Source organism: Abramis brama (genome assembly GCF_963993115.1).
Source record: "Abramis brama genome assembly, chromosome: 12".
Taxonomy (NCBI): Eukaryota; Metazoa; Chordata; class Actinopteri; order Cypriniformes; family Leuciscidae; genus Abramis; species Abramis brama.
In genome coordinates this window covers 5,493,903-5,521,332 of record NC_139974.1, presented here as the reverse complement: position 1 = coordinate 5,521,332, position 27,430 = coordinate 5,493,903, and the positions used below count along the sequence as shown (strand labels likewise).

Below are 27,430 nucleotides of genomic sequence, written 5' to 3'. Positions count from 1 at the left end.
TTATTTTTTTTTTTTTAATATAAGCCTATTCAGCAATAGTGTAAAAGACCTGTAAATAAAATACAACATTTACATGATAAACACTGTTAACATGTAGGCTATGTGTTGCCTATTTTACTTTCCCTTACTGTATGACAAATGAATGCAGAAAACAACAAAAATGAAAAATAAGTAGCCATGTATAATAAAATAATATAGGCTACATAGACTATAAAAATAGCCTATACTGTGCCCTTTATTACAAACAACATTTAGCCTATTTTAAACGCCAAGCCTAAACAAATTTATTTAAATCGAAACGGTCGCGCATCTCTCATTCAGTCAAAAGTTTTCATATTTGCAATGTAACATGTGGATGCTAACTATTAATATAAAGAAGGCGGTCATACTTCAGTCGAGTCCAGGCTAAATCAGCGTCTTCACAGCAAGGTAAATGTTTGGAATAACAAGTAGGACTGTGTGCGGCACAGCTTGCCCTTTATATTGTACAACAGACCAATTAAATTAGTCAGAATAACTTTTTATATGTTTGGTTGATTGTGTTTCATTTTTATAATGAACAGTCTGCGATATGAAGCAACGCCAGAACTGATACTATGTTGTGTGAGAGCGCGATGCGCGAGCGCCATCTCTTGGATTTGTTCCACTGCTGTTATTTATAGTCATACAGATAATATGACATCATTCGAAACAGTAAAATGTATATTTTTATTTGTGTACATTCAAAATGACTACAAAATATCATGTCATTGAAAAATAAAACAACATGATGAGCTGCTTTAGCGCGTCTCGGTCTCTTTAGATCTTTCTGGCGCTCACCAAAAATGAACCAAAATACAGAGAATAGCCTTCTTAGAATAGACTACTTTTGAAAGTCAACATTTAGATTATTTAACGTTATAACGTTGCATTATATATGCCTGAGTCACTTTGGAATAAATCACAGCGTGTTTCATGATAAAACGTGACTTAGCCTATACAGTCCAGAAAATAGGCTATAGGTTATAGCAAATTCAGACCAACTGCTGGTCTACACAGAGAAAAAGCCCTTTCTAGGCTCTTCTGTTGTACCGAGCCATTCGTTAGTCTAGCTGTTTGATGAGAAAATTAAATGTAGCCTATAGTTGCAATACACGCGTTTTGTAAGCTCCGTGCAACTGCTGCAGCGGACTATTATTAGGCTACTAGAATATTAGAAATCTAATACTCAAGCTGTTTTCTCATTTTTCTACTCTTAATATTAAATAAAAAACGACTGAACGAAAGATACACGGATTCTCTTAAACCACCACCGCGTTTGCGGCAGAAAACTACTGCAGTGCAGCCAAAATGCTCTGTTCGACTTATCTGAGATCCTTTACTCTTCCCTGTGGATGACCTGTGACCTACTTTCTGTAAGATCTGAATTTTTGAACTTGAATTTTAGAAAACTGAATTTGAAGTTCCGAATTTCTTCATCTTGAAAACTTGAATCTGTATTTTTTTAAACTGAATATTTGCAGTATATGAATTCAGAACAAAAAAACTAGCTGTTTGAAAATACATGTCTATAAAATTCAGCCATACAAACATTTCAATTTGTTACATTTCAAATGTTCAATATTCGTTTAAAAAAAATCAAATTCAGAACTATTTAAACTACCACCTAAAATTCAATTTTGTTAGATTACACTTGCAAATAATTCAAATTTACACAATTCAAATTCAAATCGTTTTGTCATATTATGAGCTCCATAACCATTTAACTTAAACTTAACTTAACATTTAAAACTACCAGTGCAAATACAGCTGCCGTTACTGCCAAATCATGCCTTCTAGATTCTTCACTGCTATTAGTGCGCTTCTCATCTGTAGGAAAACAACAAGTCTTTTTACAATTTTTATGAATTAATAACAACATGCAATGACAAAAAAAAAAAAATCTCCAAATTTAATTTGAGAAAATCTGACTGAGATTTGAATACAGGTTAAGAGGTAAAAAATTAAAGTTAACTTCTGACAGGACATACTTTCATATTTACCCCATTGTGTTATAAGTGTCTGTGTCAGACTGCTATGAGAGACGTGACACTCATAACTCTCTTCTTCTTCTCTGTGAATCTCCACACTGATTCTCATCTGAAAGGTCTCGTCATCATTGGGTCTGACTCCAGAGCTGAAGGGTTCAACGCTAGCGTTGTTCAATGTGATCTTCATCTCGATGTGTTTGGGGTAGAAGCCAGTGGCCAGACAGCTCAGATTCAGCTTGCTTCGGTCATGAGGAGCTTCAGAGGCAAACGTGTGAACATCTGGTGCATCTGCAGTAAGAAACATCAGGAATAAATCAAAGTGCAACAATATTCCATATTATTTCTACACAAAAGAAAAATCAAACACAAACCACCATAAACGTAGTGAATAGTGTAAGGCCCGTGAAATTGGTCCAATGGAGGTTTTTCCAATAACACAGGGAAGGTCTCACGTGCTCTGTCCTTACTCATGGAAAGTATTGGTTGGTTAAATTTACAATACATTTAATTATGTATTCTCTCGTTAATTCATCTGACTCCATAAATGAAAGGTTTAATAATATCTGTGCCTCACTAAAAGTGAGCGAATGTTTGACTATTCCTTTTAACCATTAAATGAACAACGTCAAGATCAGTTAGAATAATCACATGTAACAATTTATTACGTCAGGTAAATGTATCATGCCAATTTCATAATCAATTCAAAGATAATCGATACAAAACATCAAATTCTCTGGAATAAAGAAAAGAGATGCATACCCAACATTTAAGAAATACGTTAGGCTGAGAGCTTTCACTCTCAACCTCACGGACCATTCTGAGGTACAGAAAAAGGCCCCAATCTCCCTGCTGCACTTCCTTAAATAGACAAGCCTTTTCACCTGGAACCATGTGCTAACAATAGAAATTTGCATTCAGAGGTACACTGTAACACCTCTTGGGGGTGCGTGACCATTTGCTTGAGAGACCAACCCCTCCTTGTATGCTAGTTATCCATAAACCTTCAAAAACCTTATTACCTTGTGTTTTACTTATTCTGGAAATAGGACATTTGTACCAGTCGCACTGTGACATTTTAAATGATACCAAACATGAAAATACTCTGTGATAATCATTTACATTAAACTATACATTTTCTTGGGAGAAACCAGGTGATCATCTGAGCATGAGAGAGGGGGTGAGGGGAGAGGGAAAGAGATGTAGATTAGGATGACTCGGAGGTGAGACTTTCGTCTCAATGGTGCACGAGGGCCAGTTCAAATGATAATCTCCAGAGAGGTCCTTTTGTCCTCTCAGGGCCTGGCCACCCCCAAGACAGACTGTCTGGAATTTCCTAATTTATCAATTCTTACAATAGTATCATTGAAAACGATATAGAAAGACACTGAAGTCATCAGATCAACACATACTGCTTATTGAATCATTAAATATGGAGATCCAGTCCTTGCACGTCTTGAGAAATGACTGGAGATACAGATTATGAAATTTGTCAGCATCCCACTTCATTTTGGTTTCTTTTGCCTTTAGATTTTTCTCCATCCACTGCATCGTGTCAGAATTAAAGGCAATAAAATCCTCTCCATCATATCCGTACTCATCAAACGCTTTTACATTCATCACTGCATCCAGCTCACAGCCGATTCTCCTCTGTAGTGTATGGAGGCCTAAAAATATATGATAACATTGTTGATCAATATTTATTTTAATAAATAACTCTTTGAATATGAATGTATTAAAAAAAAAAAAAATCACCGACTCACCATTACATTTGGATCTTGTGCAGTTTGTCAGAGTATAAACCAGATGTATAAACCAGTCTTTAGATTCATCTGGTTCTTCAGTGTCTCTCCAGATCTCTGAACTCTGGCGGTCTCTTTTCCAGGTTTGTTCTTCATTACTGTAGTGAGAGATCCGTCTGTCATTATACAGACCCACTGCACTGAACTCAGGACCGGAGGATCCAGCAGGTTTGGAGAGAGCGCTGTAAACATACTGGAGAAGATGTCTCTCTGAAGAAAAATAAAAGCAAGACAAATTATTCTGAAAAGATACTGACAAGCCACATTGATCACTACAAGTTACATTGGGCTAAGTTCAGACTGTCAGTCCAAATCCGATTTTTGTGCATATCCGGTTGAAATCTTTATGTGACTTTCTTACGCCATGTAAAACAGAAACATCAGCCGTTGTTATAGGAAACATGTCCCTGCAGAAACAAGGTTGCGTTGTTGCAAAGTGCCTGACGAGCAAAACATTAGAATTTAACGGAGACATGTTTTGAAACCGGCGAAGATGGCAGCATAGCATCAAGCAACTCATCCCAGCCTCCGACGGTTCTGCCGCTGCCTCAGAAGACACAGTAGTCCAGCGAGGCAGATACACATTGTCATTTTGTAAATAAGACAACATCTATATTGCAAACCCCTCCATGTTGCTGTTGTTGTTATTGGCATAGAAAGCAATGCAGATATTCTGGAAAACGAAAGAGCACCATGGGACACACAGATCGGATCTGAACAGTTGCGATACACAATGTGCGCAGTCAATAATTTTAGATCAGATGGGTGTGTCAGACAGAGGGCTCCAGGAACGTAGTTGGGAACTCCTGATCTAATCTACACTCACCTAAAGGATTATTAGGAACACCATACTAATACTGTGTTTGACCCCCTTTCGCCTTCAGAACTGCCTTAATTCTACGTGGCATTGATTCAACAAGGTGCTGAAAGCATTCTTTAGAAATGTTGGCCCATAATGATAGGATAGCATCTTGCAGTTGATGGAGATTTGTGGGATGCACATCCAGGGCACGAAGCTCCCGTTCCACCACATCCCAAAGATGCTCTATTGGGTTGAGATCTGGTGACTGTGGGGGCCATTTTAGTACAGTGAACTCATTGTCATGTTCAAGAAACCAATTTCAAATGATAGAACTTTGTGACATGGTGCATTATCCTGCTGGAAGTAGCCATCAGAGGATGGGTACATGGTGGTCATAAAGGGATGGACATGGTCAGAAACAATGCTCAGGTAGGCCGTGGCATTTAAATGATGCCCAATTGGCACTAAGGGGCCTAAAGTGTGCCAAGAAAACATCCCCCACACCATTACACCACCACCACCAGCCTGCACAGTGGTAACAAGGCATGATGGATCCATGTTCTCATTCTGTTTACACCAAATTCTGACTCTACCATCTGAATGTCTCAACAGAAATCGAGACTCATCAGACCAGGCAACATTTTTCCAGTCTTCAACTGTCCAATTTTGGTGAGCTTGTGCAAATTGTAGCCTCTTTTTCCTATTTGTAGTGGAGATGAGTGGTACTCGGTGGGGTCTTCTGCTGTTGTAGCCCATCCGCCTCAAGGTTGTGCGTGTTGTGGCTTCACAAATGCTTTGCTGCATACCTTGGTTGTAACGAGTGGTTATTTCAGTCAAAGTTGCTCTTCTATCAGCTTGAATCAGTCGGCCCATTCTCCTCTGACCTCTAGCATCAACAAGGCATTTTCGCCCACAGGACTGCCGCATACTGGATGTTTTTCCCTTTTCACACCATTCTTTGTAAACCCTAGAAATGGTTGTGCGTGAAAATCCCAGTAACTGAGCAGATTGTGAAATACTCAGACTGGCCCGTCTGGCACCAACAACCATGCCACGCTCAAAATTGCTTAAATCACCTTTCTTTCCCATTCTGACATTCAGTTTGGAGTTCAGGAGATTGTCTTGACCAGGACTACACCCCTAAATGCATTGAAGCAACTGCCATGTGATTGGTTGATTAGATAATTGCATTAATGAGAAATTGAACAGGTGTTCCTAATAATCCTTTAGGTGAGTGTATATGTCCAATATTATGGAATAAAGCAAATGTAAGCACATTGATGGGTTCTGCATAGGACAGTCTCAGCCACACATTCCAATCATGCAACATGCTGGTGTCGGGACTTCTCCCTCTTATTCCCGGGGAAAATCCTCCCCTAAGCCTTCAGGCTTCCATGCACTGAACAGAAACAAGAACACTGGAACTAAAATAATATGCCAAATTGTTTTCTTCGTTAATTTTTTTCATAGGCCTACATGGCCTGTGGTATTTGACTACTGGTCAAAAATGTACACACTATTATTTTATTTTTATTTTTTTAAAAATTTAAAGAAGTCTCTTATGCGCATCAAGCCTGTATTTATTTGACAAAAATACAGAAAAAATTATGACAATTTAAAATAATAGTTTTCTATTTTAATATACTTTAAAAAAATTAGCATTTATTTCTGTGATGCAAAGCTGGATTTTCAACAGCCATAACTCCAGTCTTTAGTGTCACATGATTCTTCAGAAATCATTCTAATGATTTATTATCAATGTTGGAAACAGTTTTTTTTTTTTTATTGAACCTGTGATACTTTTTTTCAGGATTCATTGATGAATAAAAAGTTAAATAGAACATTAAATTAAAATAGAAATTATTTTACTTTTTATTTATCAATTTAGCACTTCCTTGCTGAATAAAAGTATTCATTTCTTTAAAAAAAAAAAAAAGAAAGAAAGAAAATTACTGACCCCAAACTTTTGAACGGTAGTGTATATTGGTACAAAATATTATTATTTTTAAATAGATTTTGTTCTTTTTTTAAACTAAAAATCCTGAAAAAAATATCAAAGGTTTCTGCTGAAAATATCATAAGTATTTTACAATAGAAAACCATAGAAAACAATTGTTTTAATTTGTAGTAATATTTCACAATATTACTGTTTTTTCTGTATTTTAGATCAAATAAATGCAGCCTTGATGAGCATAAAAGGCTTCTTTCAAAACATTAAAAATAGTAGTGTCCAAACTTTTGTCTGGTTGGCTACTTATATACCATTATACTTATAATACTAATATATATATGCCCCTTTTTTACATTTTTGAGCCCCTGCCCGGCTGCCCCTGAGGAACTCTCACGTCCCTGCCAACTTACCGCACTGAGATGCGCATAAAAAAATATAGCACAGAAAATATAAGTCGTATCAAACCCTTTTTTTACAGCGCCATACAATAAACGTAATTTCGTTGGTGTTTTATGGCAGTAACAGAATGTTTATTTTACGGTCGCTTGTCCAGTCCAGTTTCTCGTAGAAAATTAAACAGAAATGTTCTACCTTTTTCGCTATCTGTACATACCATAGACTGTAAAAAAAAAAAAAAGAGAAAAAAGTACATACGCTGAAGTAACGTACGCAGACATGTTCGATGTTTTATCCACACGGACCGCTCTGACATCACTCTCTGACATCACTGTAGTTCAGAGAGATTCAGAGAAAGTGAAACTAACTTGATCAACAACAATATGGACTCCTGAAACTATCAACCTCTTTAAACTACAGAATATTTATTGATCCGTTCAAAGAGTCTTGTGGACACATCTGATCCTCACAGGTAAGAGAATATAAGAGAGATTGTGCTGAACAGGTTTCTAATGGAAGTGAACTGGTTTAGTAGGTTTATGTCGATCTGGAATAAGTTGAACAGAACCAGGTTTAAGCATGTCAAATACTCAACTATTTTAGTTGTTCACTGAAATGGTATCAGAATTGTATTTAAATATGTAATTTGATTGGTTGTAAAGCAAAGTTTGGTGTTTCTGTCATTTTGTCACATGGCAGAAAGACTAAAGAAACAGGAAGTAAATGACCTGCAGATTCACTGAACACAAACCTGCTAAACTGCAGATGAAAATCACTTTTATAATAAACTAGATTAAAACTACACTTGACTATATAATGTATTTTGTACTTACTTTAGTTAGGGTCAAAAGTTCAGTTGAGTTCGCAAAAAAAAAAAGGTTATCAAAAGAGCATGTCAAAGTTCAGTTCTGTAAGTTTATGAGTTTCTTACTGAATTTCAAATGAATTATTGTGTTTCCCTCACTACAAATTCTTACATTCATTTTAACCAATTTGATATAAATTATAAATTTGACTTGAAATAATATTATGATGAATAAGTACAATTAAGCCGGACTCGAGGTAAGATTTCATTTAAACCTCAGTGACTAAATACACATTAGGAGCAAATATAGGCTTAGATGTTTCTTATAAGTTCTTTGATCATTCAATAACATTTCTATTCTTGAAAACAAAGAGGGAAGAACAATGGCAGAATCTTCACCAACATCAACACAAGCAAGAAAAACCAGGAGACAGAGTATTGAGAATACACCTCCATGTAAGTAAATAAAAAAAACAAACAAAAAAACAAACAAGAGGAATGAATTAGTGCATGAATAACTTTCACTCTTCTCATATAATATTTAATATGTAGTTCAGGAGTGTACAGCAGCAGATAATAAAATCATTTCAAATCAAGATTTCAAATCAATATTGCTCCTTCGTGTATTTATTTATTTGGTACAGTAAGTGTTCGTGTAATGAGCTTCACATTAGGGTTCTGATCAGCTTGTCTGGGTTCATTTTGCAGTAATGACCAGCTGACTGTACATGATCTCTAATATATTTGAGTTTCTTTAAAGACGTCACTCTTTGTCTCTAGACATTCTTTACATTCAACCAACTTCATGAGGTGCATCATGGGATACTTTATAAACAGTATTAAATGAGCCCATTTATAATAATAAGGCTAATAATAATAATTATTATTATTGTTATCTAAGTCCTTCAAGAAAAAACCATTAAATCAAAAAATCAAATGTGTTTCCAAACTTTAGACTAGTAGTGCAGGTGATTTATCTTCATCATTTCTCTCTCCAGCGATGTCTTCCTCCAGCGGTCCACTGACTGAGGAGCTTCAGTGCTCTATATGTCTGAACATGTTCACTGATCCAGTCAGCACTCCATGTGGACACAACTTCTGCAAGACCTGTCTGAATAAGTGCTGGGACAACAGCCAGACCTGCAACTGTCCATATTGTAAAGAAACATTCAAGCACAGACCTGATCTCAAGATTAACACCACACTCCAAGAGCTCGTAGATCACTATAAAAAGAAAAGTCCTGAGAAAAAAGCTGAAATTCTGAAAAAACCTGAAGTTCTGTGTGACTTCTGTGAGGAAAGAAAGCTGAAAGCCCTGAAGTCGTGTCTGGTGTGTCAGAGCTCTTACTGTGAAACTCACCTGGAGCCTCATTTGAGAGTGGCAGGTTTAAAGAAACACAAACTGATCAATCCTGTGAGTAATCTGGAGGACTATATATGTCAGAAACATGAGAGACCTCTGGAGCTGTTCTGTAGAGATGATCAGACATGTGTGTGTCCGATGTGTGCTTTGAAAGACCACCAGAACCACAACACTGTTTCTTTAGAAGAGGAGAGTGAAGAGAAGAAGGTAAAAGTTACTGACAAACTAATTTTAAATGGCTCTTATCATGAGGAATCACATGATCTTTAATATAAATGAATCAGTTATGAAAACATATTGTGTGTTGTTCTCTGTCTACAGACTCAACTGATGAAGACACAGAAAGACACACAGCAGATGATCCAGGACAGAATCAAGAAGATTCAAGACGTCAAACACTCAGCAGAAGTCAGAAAAGTGTGTTTAAAATAATTAAATTAAATTAATTTTAATATCTATCATTGTTTATTGAATTGTTGTATAAAAGCAATTTCACACTCACAGTCACACTGCTGGTCTGAATATCGACACGTCTGTGATTCCCTGATCACTTAGTAAAGTAATAACACATCTCTCCTCAACAACACACATGATTTGAGGAATCATTCAGTGCAAACGGGGCAGAATGAGGGATTTTGAAAACCGCCTAAAAACACTGAAGTATGAGAAATAATAACACTGATTCTTCTCTTAGCAAATGCCACTAATAATGTGTTGATTGTCCTGGTTGAGCAGAGAAACACAGAGGAGGAGAAAGCAGCCCGTGTGGAGCTCTTCACTGATCTCATCCGCTCCATTGAGAGATGTCAGACTGAACTGCTGGAGATGATGGAGGAGCAGCAGAAAGCAGCAGAGAAACAGGAGGAAGAGCTCATTGAAGAGCTGGAGCAGGAGATCACTGAGCTAAAGATGAGAAACACTGAGCTGGAGCAGCTCTCACACACTGAAGATCACCTCCACCTCCTACAGGTCAGTCAACATCTCTCTGATCAATGATAATGCAGTATATGACACCATAACACTCCCCATGCTGAAGGATTTCTCCTCTCTCCTGCTGTAGATTTACTCATCCCTGTGCAGCTCTAGAAACACCAGGAACTGGTCTGAGATCAGTGTGAAGACTGATGGGAGTCTGGAGACTCTGAGGAGAGCTCTGACTAAACTGCAGGACTCTCTACAGGAGAAACTCACGCTACCTGGTACAGCAATATCAAACACACCGTACAGATACATATATTTATCATCTTTTAATATCAGTAATGAAGAATGAGTCTGTTAAAGCTGAAATAAGAGAAGTGTGTGATCATGTGTTTGTGTCTCATTATCATCACAGTTCTTCTTGAAGAGAGCAGGTCATATTCATCTCTAATTTCAGAAAACATGCAGTAAATTCATCTCGTTCTAGAAGCTTCATCACTGTAACCAGAACCTTGAGGCTTTAGTAAATCTGTGAACACTTTTAGATGAGAAACAACAGAAAGAAACATTCATTTTCTGCCATTTTCAGTCTTATCAGCTGTTTCATCTAAATGTTGTGATTATGTGTCAGATAAAATCAGTTTAGCAGAAGAAAATCAAATCGATAGAAATCATGTATTCATGCAGATTTGTTCTTTTTTAGAGGAAAATTTCTGACCTGTATCAAACAGCTTCGCAGTGCTGGACTGCATTTTCACTTTCTCTAAGGTTATTTTTTATAGTGTTGTCTTTGCTGAATAACCACAACACTAATACACTCCAAAACTAAGATAAATAACATTAGGCATAAAAATATCCAAAATAAAAATTTCATAAAATGTTCACAAAACATTCCCAAAGATGTTCTAAAAAGGAGGAATATTTCGAGCTCAAACACAATAGGAGTTCAGGGATTCTCTAAATATCAGCAGAGAAACATTGATCAGATAAAACATGATGTTGTTCACAATTCTTTAAATATAACCTTAAATCTTGTCTATAATTCACACATAAACATGTCAAAGATCTGATGATGTTTTATTGTCAATAGTCTCTACAGAACTGAAGAGGATACAGCAGTATGCAGGTACAGTGTGCTGTCTGCACTACACTAGATTACATTCAGATACTCACATCTTCATCACTGACCGACAGTATGATTAAACACTGATTACATATTACAAACATCATCACTAAATATCTGTATTGTGAATTTGTGATTTATATATTCTCTGTTTTCTCAGTGGATGTGACTCTGGATCCTGATACAGCTAATCCATATCTCATCCTGTCTGATGATGGAAAACAAGTGAAACATGGAGACATTATACAGAAACTCCCAGACAAACCAGAGAGATTTGATCTGTGTCCCTGTGTCCTGGGAAAGGAGGGATTCTCCTCAGGGAGATTTTATTTTGAGGTGCAGGTGAAGGGAAAGACTAAATGGGATTTAGGAGTGGCCAGAGAATCCATTAACAGGAAGGGAGTGATTACACTGAACCCCAGTAATGGATACTGGACTGTGCGGCTGAGGAATGGGAATGAATATAAAGCCGGTGCTGGTCCTCGTGTCTCTCTGTGTGTGAGAGTGAAGCCGCAGCGGGTCGGTGTGTTTGTGGATTATGAGGAGGGTCTGGTCTCCTTTTATGATGTGGAGTCCAGCTCTCATCTCTACTCTTTCACTGATCAGTCTTTCACTGGAAAACTCTATCCATATTTTGACCCGGACCTTAATGATGGAGGTAAAAACTCAACTCCACTGATTATCACACCTGTCAATTACAATAAATGAATTTTCTGCCATAATATGAAATACACAATGAAAATGATTTATATAATTACAAATCTAAACATGTTTTGCTATATTTTCATAATTTGTTTTTCATTGTTAAAATCTATAATTCTAGCTATAATAAAAATTGTGAAAATATAATGCTTGTTTAACAATTTTATTTTCAACTTTTCATAATTATTCATGCCATTGTTTTCTCCCATCTCAACCTGACAAAGTGAAAGTGTCTGTATTTTTGTTTTTACATCAAAATAAACCAAACTATGATAAAATTGACAAAGTATATCAAAGCTGTTTCTACCATTTCAATCACATAATGATCTGTGATAATACTGAAAAACAGAAAATTAAAAAGGAGGAGAAGAAGAAGAAGATGAAGAAGAAGAAGACGAAGACAAAGACAAAGACAAAGAATCCAATCCAATCCAATCCAATCCAATTTTATTTATATAGCACAATTTAAATAAACACAAGGTTTCCAAAGTGCTGCACACAAAAATAAAAATACAATAATAATAAATAACAAACAGAAGCATAATAGTACAATGGACTCAAAAGATAAAGTAACAAAATTTAAAATTAAACAACAAATAAATATGAAATCCTTAAGATAAAATAAATGAAGTCAACTTCCTACTAGGTGTTAAAAGCCAAGGAAAAGAGGTGGGTCTTTAGGTGGGATTTAAAAACAGACAGAGAGGAGGCCTGTCTGATGTGCTGAGGCAGACTATTCCAAAGTTTTGGAGCTGCCACTGTGAAGGCACGATCCCCTCTGAGCTTCCGCTTAGTTTTAGGCTCTCTCAGGAGCAGCTGATCTGCTGACCTGAGAGACCGGGAAGGAGTATAAAATCGTACAAGCTCAGAGAGGTATAGCGGGGCAAGACCATTGCAGGATTTAAAAACAAATAGAAGAATTTTGAAATTAATTCTAAAATGAATAGGCAACCAGTGGAGTGAGGCTAAAATGGGGGTAATGTGCTCATGTTTTCTTGTGCCAGTTAAAAGTCGAGCCGCAGCGTTCTGTACCATCTGGAGCCGAGAGATGGTCGATGCACTGACCCCCACATACAGTGCGTTGCAGTAATCTAGCCGAGTGGTTATGAAAGCGTGGACTACTGTCTCAAAATGCTGTCTGGAAAGAATCGGTTTTATTTTGGCCAGCTGCCTCAGGTGAAAGAAACTTGATTTCACGACAGACCTGATCTGGCTCTCAAGTTTAAAATCGGGGTCCATCTTCACCCCCAGGTTTGTAATGGTGGGTTTCATGTACTGTGTTAGAGACCAAGATCTGGCAGGGGGGTTCCAGTGGATCCATTAAAAACCATCACCTCTGTTTTGTCATGATTAAAATTAAAAGACATCCAGGCCTTGATGTCATCCAGACATTTCAGTAATGCAATAACAGAGCTGGTGTCATTTTTCTTAAGAGGTACATAAATTTGGCTGTCGTCCGCATAACAGTGGAATAGAATCCCATGCTTTCTAATTATGGAGCCAAGCGGGAGTAGATAAAGAGAGAAGAGGAGAGGGCCAAGCACTGAGCCCTGTGGGACCCCACATGAGAGGGGAGCAGAGGATGACACAGAGTCGCCGAGGCTAACACAAAACGTTCTATCAGCCAGGTACGACCTGAACCAATCCAATGCCACGCCTCTAATGCCCACCCATTGGTCCAGGCGAGAAATTAGGATCTCGTGGTCCACTGTGTCGAAGGCAGCAGTTAAATCTAAAAGCACGAGAATCACAGAATCACCAGAGTCTGTAGCTAACAAGATATCATTAAAAACTCTTAAAAGTGCTGATTCAGTGCTATGCAGGGATTTAAAACAGGATTGGAAAATCTCGAGAATATTTTGGTGTTCCAAAAAAAAGGCCATTAATTGACCATAAACTCAATGATTTTTGAAAAAAAAGGGAGTTTAGAGATGGGCCTGTAATTGGCAAGAACAGCAGGATCTAGCCCTGTTTTTTTAATCAGTGGCTGCACCACTGCATGTTTAAAATTCAAAGGGACCACACCTGAGGATAGACTACTGTTAATGACTGAAGTAACGTAAGGACCTACAGTAGGGAAGATCTCCTTAAAGAATCGCGCAGGGACAGCATCATTTGGAGAACCTGAGGGCTTCATATGACCAACAATCTCCTGTACAAACGACAGCGTCACAGGCTCAAACTGGTTAAAAATAGCAGAGCAAGTGACAGGGATTGAAGGGTCATACGCAGAGGGGGAAATTAAAGCCCTAGTAGAACAAACCTTGTTGATAAAAAAATGAAGAAAATTTTCACAAACAACAGGGGAGGTCTCCATACTGACAGATTGTGGGTCATTCAGGACAGAGTCAATAGTCTTGAACAAGATGCGAGGCTTATGGCAGTTTGACACGATGATGTCCGACAAATATTTTCTTTTAGCAGTTTTCACAGTTGTTTGATAGCGTCGCCAACAGTCCCTAAGCATTTCAAAAAAACACCTGCAGTTTGTCCCTCTTCCACCTGCGCTCAGCTCTGCGACACTCACGTCTAATAGCCCGAGTTGCGTCATTCAACCAGGGCTCAGATCTGATTTTAGGCTGCCTGGTTTTTAATGGAGCCACAGTGTCTATTACATGCTTACAGGTGGAGTGAAACCATGAACTGAGCTCCTCAGTAGAGGACACAGTCTCAGGAAAGACGCAGCTAAGATTGAAGGCAGTGGAGAACTGAGCGGCAGTGGAAGGGTTAATAATACGACAGCGCCGAACAGCAGCAGCAGATCTAACTGTAGTATTACAGGCAAGAAGAAGACAAAGACGAAGAAGAAAGAAGACGATGAAGAAGAAGAAAGAAGAAGACATAGAAAAAGAAGAAGAAGAAGACGAAATAGAAGAAGAAGACATAGAAGAAGAAGAAGACGACGAAATAGAAGAAGAAGATGAAGAAGACGTCGAAGAAGAAGAAGACATTGTAGGTCTATTACCAAGTTACCATGTCAAATGTTTGCCCCATGCAGGTAGGCCCGCCCTCACGTGATACCGATTGGTCGATTGATAAGCTTAAATCTGATTGGCTAAAGAGTACGACTCATCTGTGTAGGAGGAGTTCGCTGCCAGGAAAGTCTCAAAAACACACACACACACACACACACACACACACACACACACAAATCCAAGGCGATTCACACATGAATAAACATTCAAAGGTTTTTATGCACCGTTGTATATCTACGAATTGTGTTTTGCATTTGTGAAGTGTATTTTATGAATATATACTTTTATTTTGCACATGTGAATTGGTTTTTGTGAATGTATATTTTTTTCACGCACGTGAATTTTTTTTGTGTGTACGTGAATTAGGTTTCATGCATGTGAAATTGTCTACGCATGTGTGAATCATGTTTTTTGCGTGAATTATAATTGAGACTTTTCTGCCTCTATATTGGAATATGTGGTGAGCTGGAACCTGCTTATGTTACGCAGTACCGCAAACATCCAATAGGAAAATTCAACTGCAGTAGCCACCGTTCAACCTGAAGAGGGCAGCACTCAGACGTTTTTACACCATATATTGTAGAATTAAAACACTTTATACCCAAATGTCAAAAAAGTTACTTGAATCAATGAACAGCACTAATAAAGCCCCGTTCTTACAGATCATTAACTAAAAAAAGTTGGTTTAGGGTTTAGTTACCCTTTAAGTCCACTATTCTTTATGAATTTTATTCTTTATTATTTGACCAGATCCTTGTTTTATGTTTAATAAGTTGCAGATTGTAAATTCATTGCATATGTTCTGTAGTTCTCTTTGTAGTTCATTCCTTTCCTGTTTAGGACAAAATAACAACACATGATCAACTGTTCCCTTCACTTGGCAAATTTCACATTATCCTGTACTGTGTTTCCCTATTATGTTCAGTGTAGAATTAAGTTTTGCATGGCCCATCCTTAGTCTTAATAAAATGATCGGATCTTCTCTACTTTGTCTTGCCATGTTTTGTATATTATAAAAATGTCTTCCAGTTTTACAGTTTTTCCAATTTCATTGCCATATCCGACTGCAAGCTTCTTTAATCATAGCTTTTCCCTCCTTCCTACTTAAAGAAACTGCTGAACACCCCCAGAACACTATACGACACCGACACGTGTCACATGGGGTCATTCTGTGATACTTTTGTGTCTTTTTTTAAAGCTTGATGCTGGTTGCCATTCACTGCCATTATATGGAAGAATTTCAGATTAAATGATGATGAACACAACATGATTTCTATATGATTAAAAATATGATTTATTAGATGAAACAAACAAGAGAAATAAAAAACTTTTTCTATCTCATCAATTACTATATAAACTAACTTCACTTTTATTTGCACTGATATAGCAAGATGTCCTCTTTTAAAGACAACTCTTTTCTTCTTGCCGTGTAAATGCATTTAAATTCTTAATATTTTTCAATCCTGTAATATTCTGTTCCCTACTGATGTCACACTTTCATGGGCATGTGCTCCATAGTTATTCCTAAACTCTGTTTAATGTACTGTGTGTGTGTGTGTGTGTGTGTGAACGCGCTGTAATAAGGATTAAACATTTTTGCTCAGTACTTAAAGGGATAGTTCACTATGAAATTAAATGTTGGTATGTTTTAGCTTACCTCAAGGGCATCCAAGATGTAGGTGTCTTTGTTTCCGCAGTAGTTTCAATTTTGATATTTTTAGGTCAAACCGTTCTTGTCTGTTAGTCATATAATGCAGGTCTATGGTCACCACCTCAAAGAGCATGCACAGAGAAGTCCAAATTAAACAATTCCCCATCGTAAGTACACATTGATGGCCTAAGACACGAAACGAGCAGTTTGTGTGAGAAAACGAACAGTATTTATATTGTTTTTACCTCTTGTACACAACCATACATATCATATAAAGGCTAGATGTCTTAAGGCGGAGTCACTTCCGGCATCACCGGCGGCCATCTTAACACAGTGAAGCTGTGAATTAAGGTGAGTGATCAGCACGCACACAAATCCTCTTATCTCGCTGAAATCTTGACGGATTTACAAACAGTTTGGTTTCTTACAAACGTTATTAACGTGGCTATAATTCCGAATGCTTGAACATGTATGTTATAATTATTCATATGTATGCAGTGTCATAGCTACATCTCTGACGTTTATAACAAACCAAACCGTTTGAAAATCGGTAGAAAATTGAGCAAGTTATGGTTATTTAAAAGTACATGCACCATGTTACGAGTGAGCGTGCTCCCTGTGGTAAGATGGCCGCCGTGTGCGGACGTCGACCTCCATTGGCCAGCAGCGCGCACGAGACATCTAGCCTTTATATGATATCAGAGCCCGTCTACGGAGAGCCTGCCCACTCCCTATTAAACTCTATTGTACCGAATTTTGGTTGTAGTACCACCAGAGTTCCACTGGGGGCGATCGCCATGAGTGCAAAATGAATGGGAGTCAATGGGGCTAGACGGCTAAATTTGTCTCTTTCACCCGATTGCAGTTGAGAAATCTCAGATCTGATTGTAGATTGTGCAAGTTCAACATGGGTTTTAGGTCGAAAGTTGAATGAACGAGTACTTATGTCCTTTTGATTTCTTACAGGCTGAGTTGTTGTTGCCCATAACACGCTAGCATTCTGCTAATGAATGCTGATTGGTCAGTGAAGGACTGATTACGACCAGAGATACCGCTTGATGGCATCATGTCATCCGCAGCGGGACCAGAAACAAACAAAACAAAAACTCTTTTAGCACGTGTGTTTACCTGTGTCAGCTGTGTTGTCGATGCCTCGAGAGAAAAGAAAGTGCAGAGCGCGAAAGCACCAGAGTGAGTGAAGGATTGCCGTGAAGCAGTATCTCTGGTCGTATGTGTATGACGTCATTGACACTTTAAAAGACTTTTTAAAGCAAATAAGTGACTCAAAAAAATCTAACACCCAGCAATGAGTAATTTCTTTGCATCTCCTTTCGAATACAACATTCAAATTACTAGACAAAAAATTATATCCTGAGAAAAGTGGATTTTTATTGGTATAGCGCCATAGACCTCCATTCATTCTGCACTCGTCCTGTGAGCGCCCTCATATGGAATCAGAGTGGAACTGCAACCAGTTCAGAAGCCGGAAGTGTACTGAGAGTGAAACCTCTCGCCATATTAGACATTCTCTGATGATATCTATGTACACAACCATGTCCAAGTGATCTGAGGGCGCGCGCGCTTCCTGGTGTGTGACGTGTGCGTCTGGCTTAGTCTGCGCAAGCGCCGGAAGTGATCTCTCGTGCGTAATAAATATAAAAACGATATAAATACTGTTTGTTTTCTCACACAAACCGCTCGTTTCGTGTCTTAGGCCATCAATGTGTACTTACGATGGGGAATTGTTTAATTTGGACTTCTCTGTGCATGCTCTTTGAGGTGGTGACCATAGACCTGCATTATATGACTGACAGACAAGAACGGTTTGACCTAAAAATATCCAAATTGAAACTACTGCGGAAACAAAGACCCCTACATCTTGGATGCCCTTGAGGTAAGCTAAAACATACCAAAATTTAATTTCAAAGTGAACTATCCCTTTAAAAGTGTTCATTGCTGTTTTCAGGTTAAAAACACGCTCCTTTACACCTTGTATGAACTAGTGATTAATAAAGGACCCAGAAACATTATTCTTAAACATAAATAAAGCTGAATCATGCAAACAAAAGAGGAATTAATGGCAGAATTCAGAAAATAGAAAAAAATAATTACAGTAATTAAAGACAGCATGTAATGTTACATAAATCTTAAAGACTGTAAATATATTGCTTTGAATCTGTGTTTTTTTAACATTAAGTCTTATATTCAGAGCATATCTATATTTACATTTGCAGATTACAACAACACCCCATAAATGTTCATAATCTCAGTGGCTTTCTGTCCTGCTTTTGGCGACGGCAGGTCAGTCCAGTTTCTTCCCTATTCAAATCCATTACAGCACAAGATTAGCCACAATCCACAAGCTTTAGGAGAACAGCAAACCTCAAAATACTTCATTTACCCGAGAGAATCTCACAAAAACTGTCAGAAATGACCAAGTTAAGACTCGATCTGAAGATCTAGTCTGACCAAATTAGTTAGGGCTAGTCCAATCTACTTTCTTATGTTACTTACTTAAAGTTATGACCATGTCTTGAGGTAAAAAATGAGATGATTAACTTGTAGATTAACTTGTAATTTATATATATATATATATATATATATATATATATATATATATATATATATATATATATATTTGTGTTTTTTTTGTTTTGTTTTTTTTTTACAAAAAGAGTTCAAAACTGCATAAATATGATTCATACAATTTTATAATCCCATAAATAAAATTAAATAGGTTTTAAGTACCTAATTAAAAAATTCTCACATTTTGACATTATTTTCATGACAATTAAGCACATTTAAACAAACCTTGCAGTTCGCTTACTGAAAATAATAAAAATAATAACTAAAACGTATTTAAATTTTGAAGCATACATCATGGTAGTATTTGTTGTACTGAATATAATTTGATCAAATAAAATAAATGTAAACAATAAATAAAATGAAGGATGTTTTTCATTTCTCATGTATGACTCCTCGGGGTGAAATGCGTGACCCAGACATTTTTTGTGAGATTCACCAAATCATCGGACAGCCAATGTTTTATCATCATCATCTCTATCTTTTCTGCACATCTGGAAACATCCCGTCAAACACAAAATAACACAAGTGCTATAGATATATATCAACAAAAGCTCTGTGTCGTCTATCACAGGACGTTCAGGTGAGATTTTCGCACGTCTGTGAACAAAATGTGGCAGTGTGGAAACAGATGAAGCTCAGATTCAGACGTCTGTGGCCTAAAAACTCGGACTCTTTCCTGAGCTCTTCATTACAAATCCATAATTCCCTTTAATCAAACAAATCGAGAAATCAAAGGAAATCAAGTGATGTAATCAACTCAGATTTTGACATCAAATCCCATTTTAGAAGTTTTGTTCCGTGCACTGGATCGCATCATATTCGCATCATCATCATCGTATTGCTTTATCACGGCTTAAAGGTAGGGTTGTTCCGATTCCGATACTAGTATCGGAAATGCCGCCGATACCAATAAAAATTCTGGCATCGGTATCGGCGAGTACATCTACCCATGTACCGATCCGATACCATTTTATTAAACAATACCTAGTTATGCACGCTAGCTTTGCTTAACGCTGCAAATCGGAGATCAATTCTTCTTCGCTGCTCTAAACAGTGGTTGCTTGTGGCAACACAGGAAGTTGTGCTGTTGCCACAAGCAACCACTGTTTAGAGCAGCGAAGAAGAAGTGAAACGCAAATTTTCAAATGTAGGCGTGCTGCAAGCGCATAGACGCTGGCGCCCAACATCAAATGGCAAACGTAATGAAAACGGAACAAAACTGCGCTACTCGTTATTTTGTGCTTCACGGACCATTAAACAGTTTGGAACAATGCAGCGCGAGCCGATCGTGATCAAGCTACACTGTTACTACACAGCGCTAAGAGATCCAGTAAAGAAAGCATTTGAATTCGCCACTGAAGTAACTTAATAACATCGCTGCGAAATCTAGTGAGAAGCATTCACATTCTCCGTTATTAACGGATCAAACAGCGCTGACGTGGAAACCAGGAACATTGTGCTTTCAAGTAACGTTACGTTGGTTTTATTTTGACATTATGAATAAAATTGCTGCCCTCAAATGTTAATCTGAAATAAAATAAACCTTTGTTTATAACTAACGTTACTACAATATTACATTTCATTTTTTTATAAGGAGCTGTTTTTGTTTTATATGTCAAGTATAGCTCCATCATTGCTCAAAGTAAAAAATGATCATACTTTATGATGTTAGTTTTAATAAAAAATAAATAAATAAAAAATGTAAATCAAGGAAATTTCTCTGCCATTTCTTTCTTTTTGCTGTATTGAAAACGTACCGAACCATGACACCAGTGTATCATATTGAACCGAACCGTGAATTTTGTGGACCATTACAACCCTATTTTTCATATATCATTTTTTAGATTCCTAGATTTATTTGTTGCACTTTTTTATACAGTTATATTGTAAAACTAAAATACCTTTTATAAAATAATTCTATCAATTCATACAGGGCTATTATGAATTGCAGCTGTATAGATACACACCCAGGTATCGGATTAGTACTCGGTATCGGCCGATACCCTGAGTCCAGGTATCGGAATCGGTATCGGGAAGGGAAAAAGGGTATCGGAACATCTCTACTTAAAGGTTGTATCAGTGATTTCAGGCCCCCCAAAAAATGATCACATTCATCTAATCTTTCCTAACAATCCGCTAGCTGCCCGCCCCATAAGCATGCCGTCAAAAAAACGCGTCTCTGTAGGCAGCCTAGGCTCTGAGATCTGCACACAAAAACAATTGGTTTCACCAACCACTCAAAACCAAAACAAATAGTGTTCCAACCAATCACCGACAGGGGAAGGGTGTTGTGAGGTTTTGTGCTCGTGCACGGCTGCACGCGATGACGTGAAGTCAGAGCTGAAGAAGAAGGTGGCTCAAAACCTTACAACACCCTCCCCCTGTCGGTGATTGGTTGCAACACTATTTGTTTTGGTCTGTGAGATTTCAACAGGGCCACCAGCATCTATATTAGATAGAAGAGATGTTTTGCAATTATTAATAGTTTTTTTTTCTTTCCAGAAGTCATTACCATCATTTTTTTGCAGCTTCTATACCAGTGAATCTGACCTCATAGTGTTTTCATTTCTTTTAATGTAGCGAAGTGCATATTTAAATCTAGCATTAGTGCATTTATTTTTTTTCAAACAAGGGGCCATGCCTGCTTTTGCCTGACTCAGCCCATTTTTAAAAAGCATTTCGGGCCTCTGTATGGAGCTCTTCTACATGATCCTTCCAACCTGGCTTAGCATTGCACACTGTCTTAGGTTTATATCAGTGGCGGCTGCTGGTCTTTTAAAGAGGGGAAGCTCATTTTCGGCCTACATCATAAAAAATTATTCATTTATTTATACGTAAATTCTACGTTCTGAAGGATCCAAATTTAAGAATATGTTTAAGATCTGCTGATCTTACTTCCTTACATAACATCACATGAAAAACTAAGGTGAATTACACTGTATTGGGCATTCAAGGTGAACATGATGGCATCAATTTACTGATCAGAAGTTAGCTTTAAGTCAGCTGTCTAAACATTGTAATAGTCAGGGGTTTTGTTAGCCTTTGATCTTCCAGCTAAGAGTTGAACTGTGTGTGAATGTTACTAGTCTTAGTTCTCGTGACCATTTGTGTTTATACCATTTGGGGAGCTCAGTTGGGGGTAATTGCCTCTATTGTCTTTAGCAGTAGTCATCCCTAAAGGCTGTGCATAAGTTCAGCACCTTTAGGGACAGCCCACTAAAATGCCTATAAAGAAACCATGTAAAGTTACGTTAGTCAGACTGATTTGGGAAGAACTGCAGCCGCGTCAACGCGAAGTCCTCAATAAAGAATAACTTTGTTTGAACGTGATCCCCAACGTCTCCTGGTCTCTTGCTTCGACGAAGAAAAAGTTTTCAACAATTTGGTGCCTGTGACCCGGATAGAGTTCCAGCTCCTTCACCGGAATCCAGATTGAAACAGCAAGCTCAACAAAAGATCTGCTTTCCAGACTGCATCTTTTGGAATCCAGAGCGAAACCTCTAGCTAAACAAAGACTGCCAGACTGAATCTTTCCAGCTTCCTCCAGATTGAAAACTTCAAGCTCAAACAAAGATCTGCTTTCCAGACTGCATCTTTTGGAATGCAGAGCGAAACTTCCAGCTGAACAAAGATTTCCAGTCTGAATCTTCTTTTACAACCAAGGGTTGGTGAGTGCTACTCTATTCAAAAGAACCTTTAAAGACCAGTACAAGTTTGAAATCCTCTGCGCCGTTCAGAGAAGTAGTTAACAGACAGCTGCAGGGTTTTGTTAACTAAGTTTATCCTCTAAAAAGTTTTTTTTTTGAGATGAAATTGCATTATCCTCTACATTGCTAGAGAAGGTTTATCCTCTGTAAAGTTAGTGAAGATTTATCCTCCGCTTTATCAGGGACGGTTAGCATTAGTGCTAATATTTTGGTTTATCCTTTGCTTCAGGCAGAGAAGAATTAGCTTTATGTGCTAGTTATTTCTGTTGATCCTCTGTTCTTGTAGGCAGGGAAGATTTTAGCGTAAAGTGCTAGTAATTTGTGTTATCCTTTGCTCTGGGCAAGGAAGGTTAACAATAGCTGATGTGTTAACAAGTGTACCCTCTGTGTAGACACTAGAGAGAAGTTTTAGTGTTTTTGATTGTGTGGTAACAAAGAAAACTCACAAAAATGTTTAGGAAAAATCCCAGACTGATCCCCACTACTGAAAAAGGTGGCCGTGCAGCTCCATTGTGGTCAGAAAGCGAATTTAAAACATTGTTGGGAGAACAAATGGACTCTATAGTGACGAAGTCCGTCAGATTGGATTTGACAAAGAAATATGAGATTCATCCAGACAAAGCATGGTCGATGGAAGATTGTAAAAAGGTACTAGGAGCAAGTGTTCGCAAGAACAAAGTCAAAGCCATTATTTGTTGCCACAGAGAATTTGTTTTAGCAATAGCTACAGAACAGTCTAAACGCAACTCAGAGCTGGAGAAACAGAACAATGAGCTCCGTGCTAGAATATCTTCTTTGACTAAGAAATTACACCGCAACAAAGATGCAGAAAAAACTGATGAGGGAGAATTTAGTCAGCCGGATAACATTTATCCTGACTTAAAAGCTTTCTTTGAAAAAGATGTAGCCATCCAATCAGTAACTGATAAGCCAGTAGATTCAGTGAAGGTGTGTGGCGCTAGGAGAAGGTCTCAGGGAATTGAGGTAACTGAAAGTGTTCCTCCCAATTCTTCTGTTGTCCAAATACAAGCTGTTGCCAAAGCTCTAGGACCGAAAGATATCGAGAGACTATCCCAGAGTTTACCTTCAGCACGCACAGAATTTTCTGAATTTAGAAGGGCATTGGTCAGTAAAATGCGTCTTTACGACATGTCGTTGCCAGAAGTTACACAGCTGATGTCACAAATTCTAACTGAATCTGAATTCAACAATTTTGAGTCTGCTGTTACTTCCGAACTGCAACATGTCAGTAAAGGCGATTTGAGAGAAGGTGTTTTGAAAATCCTAAAGAATATCTTAGGACCGAAAATCGATTGGTCAAGAGTTACTAGCTGTGTACAAGAGAAAGGAGAGACTGTGAGTGAATATACTGAGAGGTTCTGTCAGGTAGCGGTAACGTACAGTGGAATAGTGGATGATTCCGAAAGTGTGTTAGCTGACAAAGGAGCTCTAATCCGAATTTGGGCAGATGGTCTTGTAGCTGAGTACAGAACAGCCTTGCCATTCCTAGATATTACGTGGGCTAAAAGAACTCTCAGAAGTAACCTAGAAAGTTTAGCTATTTGGGAAAGAGATTCTGATGTCAAAGAGAGAGTAAGAATTGCAGCAGTTTCTGTTAAGGTCAACTCAGAGAAGCCAAAGAAACGCAAAAGTCCTAGAGAAGCCAGTTGTTCTTACTGTGGCAAGCATGGACATTTTGGAAAAGAATGTAGAAAAAACAAAAATAACTTAAGACAAGTTAACAATGTTATGCAGATTTTACTACATTTGTTTGCTACTTTGAAGCAACCCCTCCCCTCGTCATTGGACTCGTGGGTAAGCTTTTTGAGGTGTTAACCATTTAGGCTGTGATTGCTTAATCTCCCCAGTAACTCACAACAAAGATGAAAGACTTATTGACTGTCACAGCCTTTGTTTGGGGGACATTCAGTATACTCACAGCCTTAAAATGTTATACCACAGAATATTGCAGTTAGACAACCATCCTCTGTTAATGATGTTTATTAGGACTGATGTTTCACTGGAGAATGGAAATGTGCCAATTTTTCTCACACACTGTACAGTGTGCACACAACAGGGACAGAATAGGACACACAGACCAGGGCGGAGCCAATGGAAGAACCGATGTGCAACAGGCCTCGGGGGTCAGCCATGTGGTGAAGATTTCCTCATCCCCCCTCTTATCCCCACCTCACTGGTCCATAGGTGTCAAATCAATTAAGAAATAAGGAAAGAATGAAACAACCGCAGCAGATGCTACAACCCTAGTGTTTAAACAAATACTGCTACAACCCTAGTGTTTGGACAAATACTGCTCTGTCGTCTTTTGTTTTCTTTCTTCCTCTGTGCAGATAAACACTTGATGGCTGTTCCAAAAATCCATATGCAACGACGTCTCACCTGCATATGAAGCCACAACCTCAAGAAGACAACTACACCCACTGCTGAACGAGCCAATCACAAAAGAAAAAGAAGAAAAAAAAAATACACAACGCAGAAATACAAAACCTTCAGTCATCCATCGATATGATCAAGACTACAAGCCTGCACCATTATCTGAGTGCTGCACCTGGTTAATATGACTGAAGATAACTTTTCATGGTTCGGAAACCTGTTAGTATCAAGTGTGTCAACCAGCAAATGACTCACGTCCAGCACACCCGTAAGATTTCACGGACCCTAAGTGCATGTTTGTTTCTGTGTCAACATGCAATTACAGATGAACAACACAGAGCAAGTTATATGTGCCTGTAACTTACACAAGTTACAAGAATGAACATATGTGATGTGCCTGTAACTTACACCAGTTACAAGAATTAACTTTATGTGTTTAAATTTGTATTTTGTGAGAGTTTTTAAGAACTCTCAAACGGGGGACTGAAGGATCCAAATTTAAGAATATGTTTAAGATCTGCTGATCTTACTTCCTTACATAACATCACATGAAAAACTAAGGTGAATTACACTGTATTGGGCATTCAAGGTGAACATGATGGCATCAATTTACTGATCAGAAGTTAGCTTTAAGTCAGCTGTCTAAACATTGTAATAGTCAGGGGTTTTGTTAGCCTTTGATCTTCCAGCTAAGAGTTGAACTGTGTGTGAATGTTACTAGTCTTAGTTCTCGTGACCATTTGTGTTTATACCATTTGGGGAGCTCAGTTGGGGGTAATTGCCTCTATTGTCTTTAGCAGTAGTCATCCCTAAAGGCTGTGCATAAGTTCAGCACCTTTAGGGACAGCCCACTAAAATGCCTATAAAGAAACCATGTAAAGTTACGTTAGTCAGACTGATTTGGGAAGAACTGCAGCCGCGTCAACGCGAAGTCCTCAATAAAGAATAACTTTGTTTGAACGTGATCCCCAACGTCTCCTGGTCTCTTGCTTCGACGAAGAAAACTTTACAACAGTTCCTTTTCAAGAAAATGCTCTGTGAAAAATGAATGTAATGATATAATAAAGGTAAAAATAATAATATAATAAAGTATAATAATAATGCTACTAATAATAAGATTTTTTTAAATAATTTTTGAATTATTACTACTACTAATAATAATATAAAAAATATAATAAGTAATAATAAATAAAGGTATAATTGTGTGAAATGTATTATAAAAATTGGCTAGCAATTTCGACAAGCAAATACCAAGAAATAGGTTGCAGCAGTTTGTCTTTGAAAAATCCGCGATGGGGGACTGAGCTCGAACAGCTTCAACATCAGCGACTTTTTATTGTATGAAATCGCTGTCAATCAAAAGGAGACACAGCCTTTCGACAGACCCTCCAATCATCACGTGGAAGCCCGGAGTCCAGGCCAGCCCACTCCCCGTTCACCCCTAGAGAAGCTGAGCTTCCATGGGCGGGACATAATCGCAGCATTTATCCAATGACCGTCTAGTTTCGAAGCGCTGAAAAAAACTGTTTGAAGCAGTCCCATTGAAGTCAATTGGAAGCTGGGCTTCAACAGGGAAATGCACTGTGACGCTACGGGAATGTATGAGAAGGCTGTATGTAACTGATTCTGAACGAACTCGTCTTTGAGACGAACGTTTTCTAACGCATTTTAGTCAATAAAATGTTAATACAATAGTACATATTTGACCATTCATTTTTTTGACATTATAGGGGAAGCCGAGCTTCCCTTGCAGTCTTATAGAAATCGCCACTGGTTTATATACACTCAAAAAATGAATTTTGGCCTCTTGTTAAAATAATTAATTAAAATAAGCAAAAGTAACACGATTGTTTAATATTGTCACAACTTAATTTAATTGTGTTCAATCAACCTAATTCATTTGTGTGAAAACTACATGAATCGTTGTTGACATCTAACTGGGCAGTGGATCTGTAGTTCCCAGCATGCTTTGCAAGGGACTGCATTAAGAGGGTCAATTTAGGGAAAAAGTGTTATTTTATGTCTTTTTCAGTAAATGGAAAGATGTTGTTAGAGGGTCATGAAACCCTAAACCAAAATTTCTGAGATTTTAACAGAGTGTGTTGAACACCATTGAAGACAATGTTAGCATCTGTTAGATTTAATAGTAGGGGGAAAATGGTTAAATTTTAGTTTTTATACGCTATTTTCGTCTTCCGGGTTTAAAATCTTCATTGTGTCCACGGCTGTGACGTGGCAGAGCACTATAG

At 37.9% G+C, this 27,430-nt stretch overlaps 1 protein-coding gene across 3 annotated transcripts in view; it reads left to right on the top strand.

Moving 5' to 3' along the window:
• Nucleotides 1-12,015, top strand: part of LOC311094053 (E3 ubiquitin-protein ligase TRIM39-like) — a 90,209-nt gene extending 78,194 nt beyond the window's left edge. The window contains exons 1-8 of one of the 3 annotated variants that reach the window (XM_084131770.1): nucleotides 7,293-7,429; nucleotides 8,135-8,218; nucleotides 8,761-9,332; nucleotides 9,447-9,542; nucleotides 9,861-10,094; nucleotides 10,186-10,324; nucleotides 11,134-11,169; nucleotides 11,327-12,015. In XM_084131770.1, coding sequence (XP_083987896.1) covers nucleotides 8,146-8,218; nucleotides 8,761-9,332; nucleotides 9,447-9,542; nucleotides 9,861-10,094; nucleotides 10,186-10,324; nucleotides 11,134-11,169; nucleotides 11,327-11,874 — 1,698 coding nt within the window. In that variant the 5' untranslated portion in view covers nucleotides 7,293-7,429; nucleotides 8,135-8,145 and the 3' untranslated portion in view covers nucleotides 11,875-12,015. Of the gene's footprint in view, nucleotides 1-7,292; nucleotides 7,430-7,462; nucleotides 8,219-8,760; nucleotides 9,333-9,446; nucleotides 9,543-9,860; nucleotides 10,095-10,185; nucleotides 10,325-11,133; nucleotides 11,170-11,326 lie in introns of those variants that run through there. The other 2 variants (XM_084131771.1, XM_084131772.1) reach the window with 2 other exon arrangements.
• Nucleotides 12,016-27,430: the final 15,415 nt, after the last annotated feature.